This window comes from Amblyomma americanum, chromosome 11 (genome assembly GCF_052857255.1).
Source record: "Amblyomma americanum isolate KBUSLIRL-KWMA chromosome 11, ASM5285725v1, whole genome shotgun sequence".
NCBI classification, from domain to species: domain Eukaryota; kingdom Metazoa; phylum Arthropoda; class Arachnida; order Ixodida; family Ixodidae; genus Amblyomma; species Amblyomma americanum.
This window is the reverse complement of record NC_135507.1, coordinates 19,153,489-19,177,803: the sequence shown is the minus strand read 5'-3', so window position 1 is coordinate 19,177,803 and position 24,315 is coordinate 19,153,489. Positions and strand designations below refer to the sequence as shown.

Genomic DNA, 24,315 nt, shown 5'->3' with positions numbered 1-24,315 from the left:
GACATACTGCACCATTTCCTTTCCCCCAAAACCAATTATTATTATTATTATTATTATTATGTAGAATGCTGTTTCATATTGCCGGATTCCTTGTGAAAGGCATTACCAAAGAGATGAACAGTTGCGAGCAGTGCAAGCTGCTCTTCTAGGTTCGACAGACAAAGCAATCGTAACTGACAAGCCTAAAAGAATGCATCCGGAACGGCGACAACGTGCATTACCCCAGTGCTCAAGTAATGAGTATGCTAAAGTCGTGCGAGGGACTTTTCAAGGGATCACGGAATGGACCAAAAGCCTTCTTACTGTACAATCTCATTTACAGACTGTTGTAACGTACTTGAGTAGAACGGTAAAGTTCGGCCCCGGTGCACGCTCTACGAAGCACGATGAAAAGAGTGGGCACAAATATGTCGGACGCCGTAGCAGACGGCGCGGTTGTCCCCGCCCTCCCCGGAGCGGTGGAGACAGGTTCGTGCTCTTCGGTGCCCTGGCGGACGGCGCTGGCATCAGCAGCCGGGCGCGTCGTCTGCTATCGGACCAGGCGCGTGGTCTGCCGCTGAGCGCGCGCGCCATGACATGTGGCCATAATCTCGACGGCTGTGTGCCAAAAGGAAACTTAAGCCGAGTTATCTCGTGTCTTGACGGTAGACTGAAGGCAAACATCGTAACGTGAAAAATCTGACGGACTTTAGCGGTTTCCGACGAGCTGCTGCAAGCTGTTGCCGCTAGCCGGTGTTCTCAGCTTACTGTGGCTAGAAGACAAGAAAACAAAAAAGAGCGCACCTCTGCGTCCTACCTGAGGTCTTTCTCTATACATCTCTAAGAAATTTGGGTCTCATACTGAGCGTGCACAGCTGACAAATTTTTTTAACTTCAATGTTCAATTTAACAAAACTACATGACTGCATCTGCATCGCCACTAAATTCTTTGTTGGCTTCGCCATCATCGACATGCAACTACAAGCACGAGCGCCTAGTGTACACGTGTGCACAGTCAAGCGCATCTTAACAGCAGGAAGGCTAATCCACCGAGCAAGTATTTTGTGCCCATTTATTCCGGGAGTACCGGGCCACTAAGCATCGCAAATGGCAGTATGGAGATCAAGGGGTACCAGAAGATGATATTCGCAACGTTGTTCTTTGGCTACGCCTTCTACGGCTATAACCGCAAAAGTGTCGCGTTCGTATTGCCGGCACTCGTCGCCAGCGGACTGCGCAGAGATGAAGCCGGTACTAAACTCTCTTCCATCCCTATTACTGCTCACGAATATACGTATGGTCGCACGTGAGGACGTATATAGATGCTGAATTGATAAAAAAAATCACTGCGTTGGAGACGCGAGTTTGTTAGTGCAACGCAGCGGTCTACAGGCAGAAAATGTTTGACAAAAACGCGCCTTCTGAAAGAAAACACAGAATTTTGTCTCACTATGGTCGCATATATACAGAAGTAGCGTATTACGGCACTACGTCGTCTGCAATGCAGAATTTCACTTCATTTCGTTTCTGTAGGGATGCGTCAAGAAATTGTTTGTAGGTGGAAAACTAACAGTAGCGTTCAGCTGTGCCGGGCTTTTGATGAAGGAAGTTAGATGGAGAAGAAACTGCGCATTTCTTATCAGGCCGCATCACGGGGCGGGGGCGAGCATGGTGCCATTTTTAATATAGTGCCTGTGTATAGTATATGCCCTCTAGAGAGTCACTGCAATCATGGGAAAATCGTCTGCCAGCTACTTCCGGTTTCAGCCCCCTCCATTTCTCTGTCTTTTGCGTGGATGGCCTTTTGCATTTCAGTCTCAGTGCGTGCCGGCATCGTTTATTTGTGCCGCGACATCGCTCATTCTACAGCATCATCGTAAGATCAGCGCGTGCTGCGCATGCGCGCATCCTGAGCGCAGAAAATGGCAATTCCGTAAGGTAAGCGTGTTCTGTCGTGGTTACTACGCTGGTGTAGGCTTGCTGTTCATTGTACGTTCAGCAGCCGATTTCTCGTGCATCTGAACTAGTATATAGAGTTTAATTCAGCAGTCGTTGCATATATTCTTTTTCGCCGCACCGCGAAGGGCTGAAACCTGCACAGTTGAGCAGACGATAGATTTATTTGCATCGCATTGTGTTTGGGCTGTCAGTGGGCCAGAACGACCGATAGAAAGCTTCGTACCATTTTCATTATTTTGGTTCCATTTCGTACGAAAACATGCCGCGAAGCAAGGCAGAGTCGTCGTCGCGTTGGCCTTGAGATGAAGAGCAGTACAGTCAGCACTGTTGCAGTACAAATAAGTTAGTAAAGTTGCGACCGGAAGTATAGCGGTAGCAGACGGCTTTTGCATTATCCCTTGTACTGACTTTTGAAAGCATGTAGGACACGCACCTGAACCATTGAAATCAGCTGTATCGCATGGCAGCAGACGAGTCGCAAAGTAGATGCATGAAGGTGCCGCGGGGTGTGTCCTTCCCCGTGTTAAACAATCCTAATACGCAAGTATTTTGCTGCTACTTTCAAAATATTATCTAAGCATGGTATAGGCCGACAGGGCGCCCTTTCCATAAAGATGCCCGTATATTTAATAAAGCCTCTAGCATTACAGGTGGCGGCAATATGAAAGGGAACACGGGGGCGCGTGGCCTCCGCGCTTCGCGAAGCTCTGCAGCCAGAATCGGCGGCAAAGGCGCATGCTATATATACTTATGCCGCCCATTGTCGCCGGCAGCACTCTGCGACGCGCGGAGGCCACGCGCTCCCGTGTTCCCTTTCATATTGCCGCCACCTGTGCATTTCCGGTCGACGAACCTCTACGGAGATTTTTCGCTCACAGTGCCGATTCCGATGACGCCGGATTTTCTCCAGAAAGGGAGCCTTAACATTATCGCGTCAATACAATGAACAGATAGCGTTGAAACCCATAGAATCCGCAACAATGGATGGAATAATCATAAGAGCACAAGCACTATAGGCAAGCAACAAAATCAATACCTCAGCAACTCTCAAAAATCAATCTTACCAATATACTTAATGCTGTTTAGTTATTCAGAATTGTAACTTAATTAGGAGATAGTAACTCTCGCAGCGTTATAGCGTCAGCGCACTGCTTTCGTGTACAGTTCGTGCTCCAGGGCTTCTCCGAGCATTCTGATGGCTTGCAGGCATGATCCTGAGCAGCCAGAACCTGGCGTACGCCGGCAGCAAGTTCCTGTGCGGCGTGCTCTCAGACAGCCTCAGCTCTCGACTCATGTTCGCCGCCGGTCTACTTCTGTCCGCCGGCTTCACCTTCGTGCTCGCCGCCTCGTCCGTGTCGGCCTACCCGTTCGCTGCGCTCTGGTTCCTCAACGGATGCTCGCAGGGCTGCGGATGGCCCTCCCTCATCAAGGTCCTGCAGCAGGTCAGTGAAATCATCATCGCCAGCACAGCCCCGGTTTCGCCGACCTCCAAGAAGCTCTGTCCTGTGCCTAAGTCTGCCTGACCCTCCGCTGCTCCTAGCGGCGTTTGCCCTTCTTAGGATAAACTCCTTTGCCATAAGAGACTATCGGTAAACTTTTTCCCGTAGCGTGCATTGCCCCATGCCCACTTCCACCTCTATATGTCCACTAATACATCACATCAGCACGTGCTTATATACAGTTCGAGAAGCCGTCTTTCTGTATCTTTTAGTTGCCTTATCATTTTTTCTTTATAACAGAGTGAAGTTTGGGTCACTGACCAAGTCAAAAACAAACGAAAATGACGTTCCGGGTCCCGTACGGGACCCTTGTTCACAATAAGACTGTCAAAGAAGAAGGCGGGATTATATAGTCTTCAGGATTGTTCCTAATCTTTTTGCGTAGATATGATGAAGGGAGCCTTGATTCCTGTTCAAAGTATCTTTCGTCGTCTGGATGACTAATGATTCTAGAATTTTTCTTTACATTGCTTGCGGCGCTGTCGTCAATTAGCCGATTATTCCATGCATTGCCGACGTGTAAGGTATTTTGTTTGATTAGTTTCCTTATTCGCATCATTAGTTCATCTCATCACAGTCATTCACTGTTTGATGATAAGCGCTCCAAACCGGTGGCCTCCCATAGCACTGATGAATGCATGCAAGCCCGTTCGCACAACGAAACCTTGAAGAGTCCATGACCGCTGCTGAAAAGCAATACGCCTCACAACTTCAAATGAAGACAGTTAGACAGCTAACTTATACATCTACATACTTTCGAATTAACTTTCCGCTTAACCAGAGATGAGTTGCACTAGCGTCATAGACCGTCATGCTGGAGGCTAGGAATACAGGGAACAACTGCGGGCTTATCGAATTAGCTTAGCGTAACCTGCGTCGTCGATGTGAACTGCTGAACAAACCCAGGAAATATGGACCAACGATTGTAGTTCGTATGGCTGCCACCCCGTGCCGCATGGCGTTGAACATTAAAAATCACCGCGGGAATTTTGAATGTTCGGTACATGCTACTGATGTTCATGGCTGTCGGAAATATAGTTCGTACGTGCGCAGGAAGCAATGCTTAGATTAGATTTTGTAGCGCGGAGGAATAGTCTACCATAGTAATCATGGTCGCGGAGCATCTCTTGAGACTCTCTAGTTATCTTGGAAATAAATTTTGAAAATGCCACGATTGAGTTAACGGGTGTTCGCTACTGGCGACCAACAGATGGCGCTAGTTGCAGATGTAGAACCCTAGTGTAGAACTATATAGATACTGGAAACGGTAGATCAGGAAGGAAGCATTTTATGATAACACATGAGGCAGTACCCTACTTTTTGAAGCTAGGTCACGATGTCTTTTAACGCGCAGCTATAAAAATAAATTTAACGAAGAAGATGACACATGTGCTGTGTGTGGTAAATCTGTAGAAACAATAGAACACCTCATACTAAAATGTGATGGTACCCATCCTGATGTCGATGCAGGCACAGTCACTCTTGCTGAGGCCCTAGGGTTTTGAGAGAACAACAGTCATGTAAAATATCTGCTGTGGAAATTATCAAAAAGCGATTGGAGGATTGGTGGCTCAAAAGCAGAGAGGTGGCATAAGGTTAAAAGTGTAGGAAGACGAATTTAAAGAAAATGGCGAAATTTAATAACTTACAACACAGTCCAACGAAAATAAAGGGGAAAAAAAGCTGAGCATGGTGTCTACTGCCATCACCCCTTTTCAAAGGGGACGCTCCTACCTTCCATCCAGCCATACATTCATCCAAGAAATCTCGACCTGAGCTAAGCGTGGACATCACCACGCTTAGCTCATGCCGATGACGTCATCGCACATAGCGATGACATTCATATGACATTCCGTACAAAGCGTTTGCACCGAAATGTTTCGTTACAGGGTTTCCTGACACGTATTAACTATCACATAGCATGCAGTATTGTAACCCGCATTATATTGTAGTTTTTTTTTGCTGTCTTCCAGTGGTTTCTACAAGCCCAGTTCGGGACACTGTACGGCGTGCTCTCTGCATCATCCAACATTTCCTTGAGCATAGCTCCGTTCCTGTCGTCGTACCTGATGCTCACCTACAGCTGGCGAGCAAGTGTCATTGCCACTGGTAACGGCATGCATTTACAGCGCTGTCTATCTTTTTGCTGCGCTGTCGCGTACCTTTAAACTCATCAGATGGTCCTCCGCTTTCTGTGATACCTGAACAGACGCGATTGCTAGCAGTAAACATTTATATCAGTCTCATTTCGTCGTTCTTAGGTGTCACTGACACTGAAATAATTTTGTCCGTGGAATAATGGGAATGGCACAGCCATAAAAGAATTCGATTTAAAAATACCGCGTACCTTATAGATTCTTTGATCCTAAACTTTCTTTGGAGTGGATCCTGTTTCGGTTTTCCAGTGCTGAGGTCTTCGGTATGGCGTCACAATTGTGACATCAGAGTCATGAATTGTATCGTCAGTCACTGACGTTCCATTAGGCAGCAGTGGTGGCATGGTGTTAATTGTAAGGACATAGAGTGTATTAACATCTTACTGGACGCCTCAAATGATTTCTATAACTTTATTTTCTGTATCACGGTCCCGTGGACTGTGCTGCGTTCGACTTCCAAATAGCGAAGCTATGGTGTTATACAATTATGTTGTAAATTAATCACTTCTGGTCGGCGACTTCTGCGTTTCCATTTACAGCGTGTGGTTCCATTTGCACTAATAAGATTTTGAACAACCACAAGTCGCCGAAAAATCAACACGAAGAAAACTCCAGGTGATCACCATTTGTGGATAAACCATAGACATTGGTGAATGAGTGCCTTAGGAACTAGAGTACAGCAACAGATGAATGAAGGGCAAAGAGGCCAAAACGCACTCACTTCATCTTTTTTTTTTACCGTTCTCATCAGAATGACGATAACTGGCTCAAAAAGTATGCAGGTTATTCAAGACACCATCAGTGGCTCCCTCGAGGGACCATGTTCGAAGCCACTCTTTTGTCACTGTTACACAGGCTTTAAATAGACATTGACGACCAAAGTGAAGTTGGCATGCGTAGAGAGTGTATCGACAGGGTACTGATAGGGTATCGATAGGGTAAAGAATTGGCCCAAGCATCATTCACCACCACTTCGCTGCGAATGGTAACCCGAGGATATAGACTGCCCACTTCACCTGCTTGTCTTACCTGCTGTTATTACGCGCCCTTCCTGCAGGCGTACTGTGCATGTTCATGGGTTGCCTATCTGTGTTCACCATCGTCAACAAGCCGACCGATGTTGGCCTGACCCTGAGCGAAAGCCCGCAGCGCAGTCCGAGTCGTCGGGAAGGCGACTCGCCTCCAGGAAAAGGTGACATAAATTGCTCATGAACAACAATTTTTCTAAGAATATAGCCATTTGCTAATGGGCTGTCTGTAAAATGTTGTTGTATATTTCTTAATTCGCATACCTAAATGATAGGAATGCGACACGCGCGAGAGCTTGTACGAACGTGGTTTCATGGCAGCGTTTCGGCCACACCTTCGTGAGCACAGCGCCGTTAGCGGAGTGAATGCCACAAGTCATTTTGGACGGTGTGTGACCAAAGTTCGTATTGGTAGCAGAATACATATCTGATACCAACAATCCACCACTGGAAGCTTACTGAACTATCCGCTATAAAGCATCGACAGGACTCTACTTCACGCAGTTACTCGCCACAGTGCTCCCTTACATTTCTTCGCTTTTTTTTGGGTACACAGTTATGATTTCTCGTGTGTATATTTTGCAAATGTGTTTACATCTGCCTTTGAACTTGAATTCAATGGTTTTTCACTTTTACTCTTGATTGTGTTTGCCTAATTTCTGTAACTCGTTTCATAAATATTAGTCATCGACAATCCTCCCCCTCCCCCTACCTCCCTCCGCCCACACCTAGGGACCTTTAAAGGTGAATTAATGATGATGGTCGCAGTTACATATTCATTTTTTTCCTGGCCACCTGCTACTTACGCCAGAGTACCCAGGCGGAGCAATTGCCAGGAGGCCTCTGTAAGGTTAATCTGGCTTGCATATTTACACCACCACCACCTCCAGAGCACCCGGGCACTCGGGAGCCCGGACTGGAAAGAGGCAGCGAGCGAGAAAGATAGGGTGACAAAGACTAGGCGCAGTCGTGTTGTGGTCCAGTCTTCCCTTTTATTTTCCCCACCTGCTCCCTATGGCAGAGGCCCCCCTAGGGACTCCAGGTAGTGAGCAGGGAGCTGAGGAGGAAGGAGCGAGCACCGTGCACCTGCTGGGCAGACCGTTCATCTGGCTTCTGTCGGCCGCGTACCTGACCATGTTCTTCGCCCGCACGGGAGCCGTCGACTGGGGACAGCTGTACCTCATCGAGGACCTCAAGCAGTCGCAGTTTGCCGGTACGTGGTTGGTTTGAAACACTCTGTGGGTGGGCACACGTCATCCTGGAATGAACTCACGGCTGCTAACGCAGGATAGTGCGGGAATATGTTTGTGCTATTGTAACCGCGTGAGTGTTCTATGCAAAGAAAATGTGATCCTGCTCCTGCAGGCTGTACACAATTGGGGGCTAAGGCCTCGTCAGGCTTCCGAGCCTTTAGCCTTACGCCACCCGCAGGGATTAATTGTATTACTTCCTGCAAATAAAGTTACTTACTTACTTACTTAAGGATACCACACGTGCAGGTGAAATTGCCGCTACTTCTTTATCTACGAGTATCTTTTCTTATGTATCATGTGTGATGTTAATGTTTGTTCGCATGCGGTGTTTTGCTTTTGGGTCCATGCCTCGTCTGTCTGAGCCAATTCTTGCCAGTAATATTGTTAAATAAATAAAAATTTATTAAACCTCCTTTTCCGCGCTCGCAGCCAGTGCCTTCATGAGCTGTATCGAGTGCGGTGGATTCCTGGGTGGCATCGTAGCCGGCTACATAACGGACTGGCTTATAGTCTGGCACACAAACAAGGTTGGTCGTCTTGACTTCCGAAAGACTGAAAAGGAGGGGAATCTTCGGGGCCCATTTATATGTGGTGCCATGACGATAAATTTTAATGGTGTTCAACGCAAATGCTGGCCAAGAAGTTATATGCCATAAGAACATTAAATACTGAAAGTTATGCGGTCGAGCACCTTGGAGCATGGACTACCGACCGCAGTTAGTCCATGCTTGTCGTTGGTGACCAGATTGCAGGGGTGTGCGAATAGTACTTTTTTTAACGAATCGAACACGAATAGCACAGCTTCGCTTCTGAGCCGAATACAAATATTGTAGCTAAAAACCGAATCGAATACGAATCGAATATTAGTACTAATATTCGCTGCTTGCGCGAATATTCGCTTAGAGCGAGCAAGCGTTCGAAATTAGAGCTCTAGCTAATAAAACACGCAACACTCATCTCAACTAACGGATCACAAAAGGAAGTCACTACTATATTAACTTTAAGACGATCAAGTTATATACAGGAAAACTGCTATTTGCTTGGTTTGGCCAAATACACTTTCCTTAAGCATTCACCCCATAAAAACCGAACACCATCACACGATTAGACCGAGCACGTATAAGAAAAGCGGTGGGCACCCGACGGCACCAGAACAGTACCGAAGGAAATGGGACTGCTAGCAGCTACGTTGAACTGTTCGAAGAGTTTAAAACATATTCGGCTTGTTTCGAAAAGTTTTTAAAATACACTATTTGATTCGTTCGAATAATCGAATAGACTGATATTCGCTTTTCGAAATTTTCGAATATTCGCACACCTCTACTAGATAGACTCTTTTGTGCTTTCCTCACGGATCACACCTCGCTTAAGTGTGTGACGGTCACGGTTTTGTTATGGTTTTGGTTTCATACGCTGAAGATAAACTGTAGCAAAATATGCAGATGTAACTTAAAAACAAAGATTTCATATGCTAGAATGGGATAAGATTATCACCATCTTCAACTTTTTCGCAAGCAATCTACGGTAACGTTATGACAATTTTGCAGAACAAGCTGTATAAGCTTAGTTCTCCCGATTTTGAGTTGTCGTTGGTGTTGTATTCCCCGTTCGCATCCTCCAGTCTGTAATAGAAATATAAACAACTGCATGCACGTGTACAAAGCTGTCGGCTCGGGCAGGCCTACCCTGCGTCCACTTCTATAATTTTCAGCCATGTACTTATAAGCAACTTATCTGCGATGCAAACGACGCCCGTGTGCTGTACGGGCGCCTTAGCGTTTTTCCTCCATAAAAACGCAGCCGCCGGAGGAAAAACGCTAAGGCGCCCGTGTGCTGTGCGATGTCAGTGCACGTTAAAGATCCCCAGGTGGTCGAAATTATTCCGGAGCCCTCCACTACGGCACCTAATTCTTCCTTTCTTCTTTCACTCTCTCTCTTATCCCTTCCCTTACGGCGCGGTTCAGGTGTCCAACGATATATGAGACAGATACTGCGCCATTTCCTTTCCCCAAAAAAACAATTACTATTATTACTCCACTACGGTACCTCTTTCTTCCTTTCTTCTTTCGCTCCCTCCTTTACCTCTTCCCTTGCGGCGCGGTTCAGGTGTCCGCCGATATGTGAGAAAGATACTGCGCCATTTTCTTTCCCCAAAAAGCAATTATTATTATTATTATTATTATTATTATTATTATTATTATTATTATTATTATTATATCAAAGACTTACAGCTTTTGCTGTAACAAAAAGTACATGCGCAAGTAGTCGTGCAGGCACTAAATGTAAATGCGAATACGCCCTTGCGCTGTACGATGTCAGTCCTACGTGGTTTACCTAGATCCGGAGCCCTCCACTATGGTTTCCCTCAAGCCCGTGTGTCGCTTCGGACGTTAAACCCCATAATTTACAATGTAGACAGTTGTAAGCATGTCTCCTTTTTTACTGTTTTATTTCGGTAGGCGCTGGAACCGTCTCGCCTCGCTCCGGAATAATTTCGACCACCTGGGGATCTTTAACGTGCACTTCAACAGATGTTTTATTTCCAGGGAGAGAGGGTAGCGACGCAATCACTGCTTTCGCAGTTACAGATAATCGAAGCTTACCCACACGCGTGACGGTGTTCCTGGTTGTGGGAGCTTGCATAGGACACAGCCTCTATTTTTTTCACGCGGGCTTGTAATGTTCACTCCTTGCCACCCCACCTTGCTTCTATATACCTGTGGATAGTAAATAAATGAATGCATGCAGGGCGACACCAGCGGAGCCAGCCCCCGGGTTCCCGTGTCGGTGGTGTTAGTTTCAGGAGCAACTGTGGCCTTCCACGTCTTTGGTTACAGCCTCACGGAGCGCTCGTCGGAGGTAGGTGCTCGCGCAGTGCGCTCTTGCGTTTCCTTCCGCAAGCTGCTGAAGCTGTGCGTTGGAGCCAATTGCACCGTTTGACAGCGGTAGGAGTGCAAGGGAGGTTTGCCAAGTTTATCCTGTATGGCATTATGGTACGCCGTCTACGGGGAATAGCTTCATATACGAGCTGTGACGTCATCAACGTGTTTTAAAAGGGACACGTGGTTGATTTCGGCTTTCACAACCACGTCCCGTGACTCCCTCCCCTTCCTTAGGCTAAAGAGATTCCACTTTGCGACGCCTACGTAACTAAGCGGTTCACGTACGCGTATTGCATAACTCAAAACTGGCGCGTTTTCAATAGCTAGAGGGTGACTTGGGAATTCTCTATTCTCATTGGACAGCAGATTATCACTTGACACTGCGGTGATAGCGTCACTGACTTTTCTTTCACGACTTGCAGCCTTGGTGAAAAGTCTTCGGGACGCACTGCTGTTCAGTCGAACTCCGTAGGGGAGCACTTATTGCATCCCCCCCCCCCCCCCCTTGTTCCCTAAAATATGTAAGAAAGTTTTTTAAATGCGTGGACGAGGGCTCTGTGTGCCCCGGGAAAGATTTTGAGCTGAAATGAATATGAAATGAAAACAGCTTTTTAGGAAATTAAGGCGAGGAACTTATCCTGTGGCTCTAGAGCAACTGTCTCACTTCTCGGTGGACACCTGAACCGCGCTGAGAGAGAAGAGAGAAGGCGGGAGTGAAAGAGAGAAAATAGAGAAAGAGGTGCCATAGCGGAGGGCTCCGGAATAATTTCGACCACCTGGGGGTCTTTAACGTGCACTGACATCACATAATACATATATAGGCGACTTTTGCGTTTCGCCTCCATCGAGTCGCAGCCGCAGCGGACGTTCAAACCCTCGGGTACTATACGTGGGGGATAAACTGGTTCGCCCAGAGGGCGCGTTTGGGGCGAGGAAGTCAAGCGGTAGCGGTGAAATTAAATGAGTGACACTAATTTCACGTCATCAAGGGGCTTTAGTTATACGGCAAGTCGCCGAAATCTAGACCCCGGTGTAAGAATATATATTCTTGCACCGTGGTGTAGATTAACGCTCTTAGTTTTCGCGACTACCACCAGGTGCCACATGAAGCTCAATTAAAAAAAATTCCGCGGGAAATTTGAATCTTCGGCTCACCCACTAGTGCAGGAAACGTTTAGCAAGTTAGATATTGGAGCGCATAGGAACAATAGTCAATCGCTGTGAACATGTTCGCGCCCCGTTTTACGGCACTCCAGAGTATGCTCACAGTTACAAGTGAAAATATTCCCATTGTGTTAGGTTGGCTAATAAATGGCGTTAGCTGTATCTGTCCGGGAAAGCTGTGCTTGGGAGCGGTCACGAGGTGCTACTAAACGGCTGGAAAGTTTCACACCGAAATGTGCGCATGGGGACTTAGCAAACCCCATCGGTCGTATTGTATTGTGGCAACAAAAAACTGTGGTGAGGAGCTTTTTTTTTTTTCATCTGCACGTCAACTTGTTACCCAGTGAGAATGTTATTCAGGCTGGCGGATCATCTGACTCCCCAAAAGACGCGATGGTCATCACGCAACACGCGTCAACGCAGAGCTTGCGTCTGCAGCCAGGCTCTGTGCGCCATTCCCTGCGACGGAATTTTTTCTGAACGTCGGACTGCTTCCAGTTATAGTCTCGGGGTCACGTCGGAGGGTGACCTGAGTCCCTGATTGCAACAAGTGCACGACAGTCCAGACCGGAACCTGAAATTATGATAGCAGGAGGCGTGCAGTGGGGGGCTATTGTCTTATTTCCTTTTGTTTTATTTGTTATCCGACGAGTTTGGCATATGAGTATAGTGCAGCTTTCTATTCGTGCATTGGTGAGCGCACATGTAGAGGCAGCCCTAATTTATTAGTACAGTGCCTCGCAACGGTGCGGAGCGCGCGTGTGACTTTACTATTGAAATAAAGACTCGCAGGCCGGTACCTTCCTAGGCTTCCTATGTCTGAGACGTGGATGGTCGTGTACTTAATTAGAAGGAAGGAAAAGAAAGCTATTCAGCATTTCTTTTTGTATATTGTGGTGTCGGTCATTGCAAAATTAGTTGTGCAATCACTTTTTAGCTAAGAGGCAATTTAGAGTAAAGTTGGAGAAAAGACAACCACATCACCCCGGATACGTGCGGTTGCTTTTTCTTCTATTTTCTATAAATTGTCTTTCAAGTAAAAAAAAAACAGTTGCACTACTAATTTCTCAATGATCAACATCACAATAGACAGAGAAATTACGTATGCTGCCCTCGGTTTCAACGACTGTTCGCTTCCTTCATACGTAAATCGTGAAGAGCCCCTCCTTTCACTATAATTGCTGTATCTTATCTTTCCTTGTTCCATCTATTCTGCGTTGCCCCTGTGTGTTAGACATCATCCAGAAAATAAACCGAACTATATCTCGCCTTTCAAAACTCTGCATTGGCATAGCAGATTCACCTCCATCTTCGTGATGCATTCTGCAATGCATTACACCTCCAGGAGCGCATCAAACCGGTTCATCAGCCAGTTCATCATGTTCCTACGCTCCATGATGTCGACAGACCGTTCCGTGGAGGTCTTCCGCCGGACAGGGTCCTCTGAGCGTAGCAGGGTCTCCCAATCCTCCCAGCTGGTGAGGCGTTCCAGGCCGTGCGGGGGAGGGTCCGCCGGGCATTGGAATAAAATGTAGACAGTGGTGGCAGTGGGGTGGTTGCAGAGGGTGCAAGAGGGGTTTGTGAGGGTTTGGTGTTGCTACGGCGAGGCACGTCACTAAACCCGGGAACGGGCGCCTAAGAGCTACGCGCTCTCAAACAAGTATTCGTTGTCGCAGCGCTTCTGGAACAAATGCTGCAATCTTTGGGGTCAGCAGGCCACACGACGAGGCCACTCGTGCGGCCCGCGACCAGCGCGTTTTATATTCTGCTCTACCTTATGTTGGGAATTGTATAGATGCATGTTAGAAACCCAACGATGTCCCTGGCGTTACCGACCCACCTTTTTGTTATATGCAATGGGTGCAGCTGCTCATCAGCACCATCGGTCTGGCCCTGGGTGCCTGCCTGTACGGGGCCATGGCCATCTTCGGAGTTGTGGCCTCGGAGTGTGTGCCCGCGCACCTGTCGGGGACTTCGCACGCCATTGTCGCCTTCGGAGGAAGCCGTGAGTGCCATCGATGGGAAAGGAGAATATTTGTTGAGTTATTTGGTGCTGCTTCCACAAAAGCAGAGTTATATTTGCTGCTTCCACACTACAAGAAATTAGAAGCGGAAGTGGTAACATCAAGAGGGGACGAGGGATGGAGGGCACCACCCCAAAACTTCACCGGGCGTTTCCCTTCTCCAAGAAGAGCTTTAAACGTTTTAGTCCATGCTGTAGGTAAGAGAACATGTGACGCTGCCGTTGCTGCATCTGTAGTTCTTCTTTGTGGCATTTTTTAGGAGGAATGGAACAGAGGCATCATGCTTACCCGAGAATCGAGTCTTCAAATCTCAAAGGGTCTTTGCTGTTACAGAAGGACAGCCCTTAACCAAACGTCTGGGTTTGGTCTGGACCAATTTTTCGCGCGCCGCCTGTCCAGTGTCGCCCGTTCGTTTGAGTTTCTGCACTTTATAAATATGCACAGCAGTGTATAGACCACGTGCAGGCGTAGCTGTCCCGTAGCAGTCCAGCTCCTTCAATGTGGCTGCTGCTTCAGAGTTAAATGCGTCTTTATAGTCATCGCTTTCCTTCAAACCAGTGAACTTATTTTGTGAAGGTTGCTTTCGTTTTCGTTTCATATGCTCCGCGGCCGTTGTTCGCTGCTTTTGGTGCCGCAGGCCATTGGGGATGACGTCAAGCTGGTTGTGACGTCATGACCTACTGGAAAAAATCGCCGTTGGTTCGTGCCACATTGACAGACTGGCGCCGAAGCGGACGAATCTCGGAGCACGACGACGCGCTTGAAATACGGAAACCGATTTTTACGGCACTATTTCCATCTATAGGCGGAAAAAAATCCTACTTGGTGGACAGGGATATGTAAATGTACTGGAAAATATTTATAGCGACTGCACACTATAGTCGTCTACAGAATAAGTAATAAAATCCCATTAAGGAGAGTGTCAGGGAGACAGGATGTCTCCGGTACTATTCACCTCTTGTTTACAGGAAGTATTCACAGGTCTGGATTCGAAAGAATTTGGAATAAGTCTCAATGCAGAATACCTTAAGCAATGCTGTAATGGCGGCTAGTTGGTCTGTCATCTTCACATTGGCGCGCTATACTTCGGTACAAGGACTAGTTACAAAAAACAGGACAAGAAAGGTACGTGCGCGAACTCGCGCACGTACCTTTCTTGTCCTGTTTTTTTTTGTAACTATAGTCCTTGCACCAAGGTATAGCGCGCCAACCTGAAGAATACCTTAGTATTTCGCGATTTGCTAATGACATTAAGTAACTCAGGAATGAATTGGAAAGCATGATCAATAGCTTAGAAAAAGCAGAGCGGTGGGTCTAAAAATCTATGTGAGAAAACAAATTCAATATTCAACGGTCTTGGTCTTAAAACAGAACCGCACTTTATGAGATGTAGCGATGCATTGGAACTGGTAAGGGAATACATCTATAGCGCAGAGAGCTACCATAGATCTGGATCATGAGAGGAAAATAACTAGAAAAATACGAATGGTGTGAAGCGCATATGGTAGGCTCTCTCAGATCATGAATGGCTATTTACCAGTATCCAGTCGCCGTGTGTGTGCCTCGTCTCTTCGCTCTGTTTCATCTTTTGACTTTTTTTTTCCTGAACATGTACCAACTGACCCAGATTTAAACTCTACTGCAATCCCCAAGAACAACTATGCAACAGCTGTACCTTACCGATAATCACCTATGGGGCACAAACGCAGAGGCTAACGAAAATGGTTAACCTTAAACTCAGCCCAACGCAGCGAGCTATGGAAGAGAAAATGATTGCTGTAACGTTAACAGACAAGGAAAGAGCAGAGGGAGTCAGCGAACAAACTAGAGTTTATCCATTATAGTCGAAATCAAGAGAAAGAAATAGGTATGGACAGGACATGTGACGCGAAGGCGAAAGAATCGATGGTCGTAAAGAATAACGGACTAGATACCAAGAGAAGGCAAGCGTAGCGGATGGGAGGGGCGGCAGGCGGAATATCAGGTGGGAGGATGAGATTAGGAAGTTTCCAGGGTTAAAGTGGCCGCAGGTGGCAGAGGACATGGTTATATTAGAGACATGGTTAATGGGAGTGGCATTTGCCGTGCAGTGGGCGCAGTTAGACTGGTGATGGTCATGATGATGGTCACTATGACGCGGCGGCCGGACGAGAGGCGACGGCAACGTGGACACCGCTACCAGATGGGCCGTGCCTATGATCGGTCGCGTGCTTCCTCACTCCATGTCGCTTTCTTCACGTTTGACGTCACGACTAAACGAGATGAGACGTCACAAAATACGGTCGCAGAGCGCACTCTCCACTTCATGCGCAGTGGGAGGTGTGATGTCCGGCCTTCCACTAAGCCTGGTGGCGGAGCACTACGGCTGGTCGGCGGTCTTCTTCCTCCTGGAGGTCGTCAGTGCCTTCACGGCGCTCGCGCTGTTCGCGGGCATGAACTTCGACACAAGGATCAGACCCAGCGCAGCCGCAGCCGCTCCCACTGCGAGCTCTAACGTCGTGGCCGTGGCGGCCCCTAGCGACGTCGAGACCAATCTTGACGCTGCGCCTTCTGCGCAGGCGCAGCTTGCCGAGCCATCGTAGTCCGCAAAGCAGCGTTCCGGCAGTTTAGATCCACCTCCGCTTTTCGTGTGTTCTGTGAACTGACTGACTTTGAAAAATAGTTTTTTCCTTCACAGAGTTTACACATTTACAAATAACGCCAACTATCGGCTGCCGTGCACTTGTGTCGGCGGAGTGCGACTCGGGACATGAGTTGGACTGCGTCGTGTAATTATGATTTCGTGCGAGTTGTAGAGCGTCCGGACGCGTAGCAAGCATTGATTTAATAGAAAAAGTTCGTGCTATTTAACGCTTCGTCAATATTAAACGGAAATCTTCAAGTGTTGACTTTTGCACCCTCATCTGTGTACTTGTTTGCTCTATTTTTTTACACAACTAATAAAGCGATATGCTTTTATGCGACTTTATCTGAGGTGAACCCACTTTAGCTAATGTGTCCCATAGGGTCCTGTGCATCGAATTCTGTGTGTTTGTCCCATACTTTAAATCCTCGATAATATAATTTGAAGGGCACAAAAAATTTGTAAAAATACGTGGAGATAGATTTTATGGGAGGAGGGTGGGTGCAGTAATGTGCATAGTGGCAACGGTACGAAACTGTCCGATTAAACGAATAAACCTTCCTAACAAACATAACGGCAATGATAGAACTGGAAAAATTAAGGCCTGCTCCCTTCGAAGCGCCAAACAAGGGAACACCCCAAGGGCCGGTCGTATCGCAGCGACTCTTGAATGTGCCATGATCGGACTCTCGAAGAAGCTGAACAGAATCGATGGAGTCAGGTACGCGATGTACGCGGACGACATCACGCTGCGGGCCACAGGGGGCTCGTTGCAGGAGAGAAAGAAATGATATTAAAAGAACTTGCAACGACTGTGGACGCGTACGTCAAAGGCTGTGGACTGGCATGCTCCACAGACAAATCAGAAATTATCAGGCTACACAGATCAATCGATAGTCATCGAACTGGACGGGGCATTAATACCAGAAAGGGCCAAGATAAAGGTGCTCTGAATGTCGATAGGCAGGACAACCTAAACAGCGGCCACAGTATAGCCACTTTAAAAGCAACTACGGAACATTTAACGAAAGAGGTCAGCAGGATCAGATTAGAAGCAGTGGAATGAAGGAGGCGGACACGCTCAAGCTGAAGGCAGCCTGGTGGTCAGTAGGGTGACGTACAGCCTACCTTAACAGGAGCTGAACAAAACAGAAATAATGAAAATAGAAAGAATAAGAAGAAAGACGTAAAAAGTCGCTCTGCGACTGCCCTAACACACCTCCACCGAAAAAGTGATGGCAGCACCATGTCAGGCGGCAGCTCAGTTACTAGTGAGAGGGTGTTCGCGAAGAGTAGCCGGGTTGTCAACCCAACCCAAGCAACCCAAGTCCCACCGATGGCAGCACCTGCCAGAGAAGAGCAGTGGCTCATCGCGTGACCGCTGCACCACAGCACCAATAGTAATAGGAAGACTCCCAGGGATCTATAAATGGAGAAAATTACCAATTCCGCATATGTGGACATTAAGCCATTATCGCTATCCGAACAACTTCCATCCATGAACGCTGGATCTGGACACCGGAACTGAAGTGAAAACCTAGCTGCTAGCGCACCTAATTAGCATTTGGTCTAACTACGCAAATCGACCACCATTTTTTTCTTCACATTTAACGTACAGTGACATCGCTCGGTACACGCAAAACGCGACCGTACGCTTTGCAGTGTATGTGCACGTTCCAGAACCCCCGATAGTCAAAATTATTCCAGAGCTGTCTGTTACAGCAATCATTCTTTCTTATTTCACTTCCTTCTTCATTCATTCCCTCGGGAAGCGGTTTATGTGTCCACCGAGGAGCGAGACGGTTTCTGCGCCATCTCCTTACCCCGAAAAATGAAGCAGCACCACAGTGATTTAGCCCTCAGCCCAAAGGTTGGTGGCATACAAGCAATCTTCTGGGGCCCACGGTCACCCTAAGACTCGTCCAGTGCCTCCTAGAAAGAAAAGGGCTCTTCACTCCTCCTGTGACGTCAGGCACTACGCCTGGTTGGCCATACCCTTCAGGAACTTAGAACACAAAGTTCAAGAAGCGAAGGCTGTCAAGATCTTAGTGGGCATCGTTTGGGTGCGAGCGAGTGCACCTGGGACCATGCCACTGCGCATACCTGCCAAGTTCTTCGCCGGGAGCGCCGTTAGCATGCGCTTCATCACGGCGGTGACAAGATAACGGCCGGGCGAGCGGTGCCCCATAGGGAGTTCAGCTTGGAAGCGCTGACCCATATGCATCGCAGTTGCTGCAGCCCATCCTAGCCACACAACTGTTCCTGGAGCATGCATGGAGTGCTGCGCTCTTCCAAGCGCTGCAGTGGCGGTCCTCCGGCGGCGTGCAAGTCGCATGCAACTGGCGTGAGTGGCTGTGGAGGCTTATACGTTCCGCATAGAGCGGCCACCCTGCGCCACGTTCGTACTAAGAGTGGATGGCACTGCACATTGCCTAGCTGAAGATAGCGCCTTGCTTTTTTTTGCCATCGCATAATTCTCTGCCTCGTAACTGCTGTCACAAAGAACACACCTACGACTGTTCCATGGAGCCAAATCTTCTTACTACTACTACTGCTACTACTGTTCCATGTTATCGTTTTTAGGAGGATAAAACGAAATGGTGCAGATAGGATGAACTCCATGAGCGCTCAAATTACCTAAAGGGAAATATTCTGCAGAGCGATCAGCACAACGTTCTCAACTTGTTTTTCATCAAATTGTTAAAAAAGAGCTCGAGGGGACACTTAAGCTCAGCCTTAAGGATATTATGCCACAGCGTTGATTGTTTAATGTCCATGTATGCGGAATTGGTTCTCTACATTCATAGATCGATGGACTCCTCACAGTAGTCCTGGCTCAGTAGTGCGGCGGTCAAGCGATGCGCCACTGCCCTGGCAGGTTCTCGGGAAAGACGTTAGAGTGGGCAATAAATAAATAAGTATAAACGTGCCCTGCCCGAGGTGCTTGCGGCCGATGCTGCAGTGGCAGGTGCTGCTTAGGAGACACGCCCGCAACCTTGGTTGCTTCTCTGGGTTTTTTTGGCTCCTGCCGCCTCCACCACCGACTATGACATCGAGTTTTCCGCTGGACTGGACCCTTAACGTTGTCGCGTTAATATTAAAGTGATAGCTTCAAGGCCCCGTTCACCAAAAAATCCGGTGTCGGCGTTGGCGCTGTGAGCGACAAATCACGGGCATGGCTCTGGCAGGTGGTCCTCAGAGAGCAGCGTAGAGGCAGGTGGGCAACATAGGTCAAGGGATCTTGCGGCGTCATCACAACCGGCCCACCGGGGATAGTACTGAGCAAGCTGCCCACAGTAGCACGTGGCAGTTAAATTAATTATTCTCCGCTCGTGAAGAGCATCCTGGGCCGCACAAGGCCCACCGCTTGGAGCACCTGCCATCGCAGGGCAGTGGCGCATCGCTTAACCGCTGCACCACTGCACCAGGAGCGGTATGAGGGCCCCCAGGGATCAGTGAAAGTAAAGTATAAAATGACTTTCTGCATATATGAGAATTTACCCACTACGCTACTGCGTCATAGCCTTAAGGCGGAGCTTAAGTGTCACCTCCAATTTTTATTTTTTGACTATCCCTAAAGTGCTAAGCTACAGGAAGACTCACCATGCCCTCTTTGCTATCTGGGTGTATAGCTTTACTATCGGCCACAGCATGTTGAATGTTGTGTCAGCGTTCTCCTGTTCTCGAGGCCTGTTCCCAGTTTGTGCGGCTACCTTTCGGTTTGTGCAATTGCCCTGCAACGTTTGAAGACGCTGTGGATATAGTCCTCCATGTTTTAAGTGAAAACAAATTTTATCTGACAGCTCTTACGTAAAATGTGTCTTGAAATGTGGCTTGCTTACAAAGTTAGTCACTGGGAAATTAGCAGTGCAGTCACTTTTTAGCAGAGCGATAATTAAGAATATATCAGGAGAGAAGATACCCACATCACCCCGGCGGCATGTGGTTGTCCTTGCTTCTAAGTTGTATTAAATTATCTTTAGGCGAAAAAAAGATATTTAGACTACAAATTTTCCAACGATCAACATAAAGTAAACAACAAACACCTAGGCCGTCCTCAGTGTCAAGAACTGTTGGCTTTCTTCGCAACCTTCATATAATTAACCTTTGTTGTACTCTGTCGCTCCTTCTTAATTCTCCCCATTATGAGTTGTTCCTAAGTGAGCACATTCAGAGAATATAAACTGAGCTATATCTTGGCTTTCAAAACACTGCATTGCGATGGCACCTAAAATTCTACTTTCGTGCTGCGCTCTGCAACTCGTTGCAGCTGTAGCAACGAATCAAACCGGTTCATCAGCCGCGAGCTATCTCGAGCGTGTGATGGCAGAGACGATGTGAATGGACCGAGAACTTAGAGGCCGCCTGTCATAGCGACGTATCTGTGCTCGCAAAATTGGAACGAGATAAAGGTAGAGAGAAAAGAATAATGCTTCGTGGGCTCAGCTGACTGGCGACCTTGTCAAAACTTGATGCCGGTGCCCACAGCGGACAGGCATTCTACGCACGTGTTACACGAGTGAACAGCCTGTCTGCCCCGATTTCCTGGACATTCAGCAACTGGCGCCATCTTCTGACCGCCACTAGCGAACACTGAGCTACTCAACGGGGAGATTTTAAACTTGTAGTTTTTAGAAAACTAGAGACTTCCGAAAGGCTGCGCTTGGACAAGGTGGTTATCATAGCAGACTCTTCCTCCTCGGTCCAAAATCTGAACTAGGAGAGCAAACTGGGGCCACAGCATGAGGAAGACAAGGAAGGCTGGAAATCTCCAGGCGAGGCCTCAGCGGAGCAAATAAGGAAACTAACGTGGAGTAGCACACCGATAGCCCTTTGGGCTAGCGGAGTGGATTTCAAGGGAAGGCCAATGTAGCAGTATGCAGGTGGACGGATGAAATGAGGAAGGTTGCGGGGACAAGATTGCCGCAGCTGGCACACGACAGGATTAATTGAAGGTCAATAGAAGACTCCTCTAGTCCTGCGTAGTTTGGCTAATGGTGACAGAGGCCTTCGTCCTTCAACGCACTTAGCCTGGAATATGATGTTGCTGATGACTGCCTTGATGAATCATCAGCGTTGATGCGTCATATCTATAGCGTGTTTCGATGAACCTGGCCGCTCCGGAGTGCATGATGCAGGTATGCGCTCTTGGCGAATTTGATGGTACTGCTCTTACCCTGAGGTCCATTAAGGCATTACCCCATCATCCTGAAAAGTGGGCTTACGAACTGTGTCTCGACTCTGAAACCAAGTAAAGCGCCGGTAATGCGCCAGCGAAAAAAAACTGTTAGAGCTATGGTCACGAATGGAAGTTCAAAGAGGTCGATCGCTCTGCTAGGCGATAGTGCTGTGCTTAAAACCGTAAGAGAGGATTCGCTTATCCTGTCATGCCAGACCTGCATGCGATATGGTCCTGAAGGCAGTAACACCCAAACGTGCGTATATTGATGCAAATGAAGAAACTGAGCGACATCTTCGTGGTTGGACCATTTGCATGCGGAAGACCCTTTGAGCTGTCTGCTCTATATGTTCGCGAAGGGAGCTACATTCATAACAGGTGGTCATTTCTGTTACAAATTCGATCTTGTACAGCGAAGTAATGCAGTGACAAATGAGAACATGCTTTCAAGTTGCCTTCTTGTTCCCGCTTTTTCTCTCAGCCCCGTCCATCCTGGTGATACCTTTGATTTTGGACTTGGTACAAGCAATGGAACTACCAGGCCGCCGTGTTGGAGTCACATAAGCATTTTAGGAGGGAAACCGTTTGTTAACGCATTTTTTTAATAGAACGTAAAATTCTAGAAGATGGCAGAAGTACCATTCGAACGTGTTATGTGTTTCTGCCATCAAAGAGCACGATAATGGGTTGAAGAAGCTATCCGATTCCTAATGTCTTATGATCACTGTCAGCGAACGCGAAATTATGCGCCCTTTGAGGTTACAACCGCTGTCATGATAGAAAGTTGTTGAAAACCCCGGAAGAGTTTCTGCAGGGGCAAGCATTACTTTCACTGCTGTTTTCCAAGAGCGAAACAATACGGTATGCCATTTACGATAAGCCGGAAAATCAGTTCGCTGTCAATACCGCTCAGTTCCCTCTGGCCATACGATGGAGGCATAGCATACACTCAACAGCCATATGATTCTGCGTTGCAAAAGCTACGGCAGTGACTCCCTGCTTCTGGACCAGCGCGTGGATGTTGTCCTAGGCCCACAGCCTCTGAGTTACCTCCACATAATGCTGCTACTATGCATACGCGACCTATAGAACGACCCCCCCCCCCCCCCCCCCGCCTGATGCTACGTCGTGGCCTACCATTACGTCCTTCTTTCACCAAGAAGCGGCGTTATTTCTTCTCGATGTCTGCAACGTTGTTACCTTTGGCCGTGGTGGTCATTTTACTCCTCTTCGTCCCGCGTCGCCTCTTTTCCGGAGAAGCTTTCAGCTTACTTGCTGCCGGTTATTTCTTCATGAGCACGATTCTAGGACGTTCTTCAACCTCAGGGTTGCACTCAAGCTTTCTGTCTAGGCGTGTGTATTGCTGGGCGCGTGGACGCTGGGAGTGTTCTCCATTGTGAACTTCCTGCAGACATAAATCACAGCTTCGCGAAGCGTTCCCTGTTACTCACCAGAAATTCAGAACCTGGATGATTTCACTGTGAAGCTGGACCTCTGCAAAATGTTACCATGCATGATTAATTACGTGGCTAACTTGGTACTCGAGACTACCTTGAACGTGTCCCATTTGGAGTCGATGAGCAGGGCTCTGCGCAGCTGCGGACTATAGTGCGTGAGCTATACCAACCTCTGGAGCACTACAGGCCCAGAGTTTTCCGCAGAACACATGCCTGGTGGCTGGAGAAAATCGCTTTTTGACAAGTTATACATCGTCCGCAGTCCATGGCAGATTTCCGCTCAGGTGAGATAAATTCCTTCATGTTTCTTATCACATTCGTGACTACAATGAAAAAATCAAAATCAGCTATCGCTTGATTTCCGAACATTCTTATCAGCAAGACAGATCCGGCTCAAGGGAACATTGAAGGGTCAGTGCGAGCGGAAATGGCTAGCGCCGCCTGTCAGTAGCCAGTGGCAGGTGGCCCACCGGATTACGAACAAAGTTAGTATACTACCTATATGTACTTAGTATAATACTCCGGATATAAAGAACAATAGTATGCCACGTCGGATATAACGTCCTTTCGTGTGTTATCCTCGGATATAATGAACCTTAGTGTGTTGACCTCCATTATACCGAACCTAACCCTATCGAAAAATTTTCTGTTGTGACAACAGATTTTCCTGTTGTACTTTGGGAGTTCACAACAAAAATTCTTGTAGTACCAACAGAATTTTCTGTAGTATTGAGCTGTCTCCTGTCATTACTATAGAGGCAGTTCTGTCGCAACAACAGGCAACTTCGCAATACTACAAAAAAATCTGTTGCAACGACAGGACGACGAAAATTCCTGTTGTATTTTGTGATCGGCTCTGTCGTATTTTTCGACTGGGTAAGTATACGACCTCGGACATAACGAACCTGTGTTAACCTCGGATATACCGAACCTTAGTATGTGACCTTGGATATAACAAACTTTAGTGTGTTAATTAGCCTCGGATATTCCGAACCTAAATATGCCACCTCGGATATGACGAACTTTCGTGTCTGTATCTCGGATGTAACGAAATTAGTGTGTTGACCCCGAATATAAAGAATGGATAACGATGTAATGAATATAACGTAGTA

General features: G+C 47.5%; 1 protein-coding gene across 1 annotated transcript; it reads left to right on the top strand.

Annotated features, from left to right (window-relative positions):
- The first annotated feature begins 3,028 nt into the window (after positions 1-3,028).
- LOC144110960 (glucose-6-phosphate exchanger SLC37A4-like) lies at positions 3,029-16,526 on the top strand. The gene is made up of 8 exons (XM_077644034.1): positions 3,029-3,380; positions 5,411-5,546; positions 6,651-6,785; positions 7,643-7,834; positions 8,304-8,401; positions 10,623-10,733; positions 13,787-13,925; positions 16,258-16,526. Exons 1-8 carry the CDS (start codon positions 3,147-3,149, stop codon positions 16,524-16,526), a joined length of 1,314 nt encoding a protein of 437 aa, XP_077500160.1. The 5' UTR covers positions 3,029-3,146.
- The last annotated feature ends 7,789 nt before the right edge of the window (positions 16,527-24,315 follow it).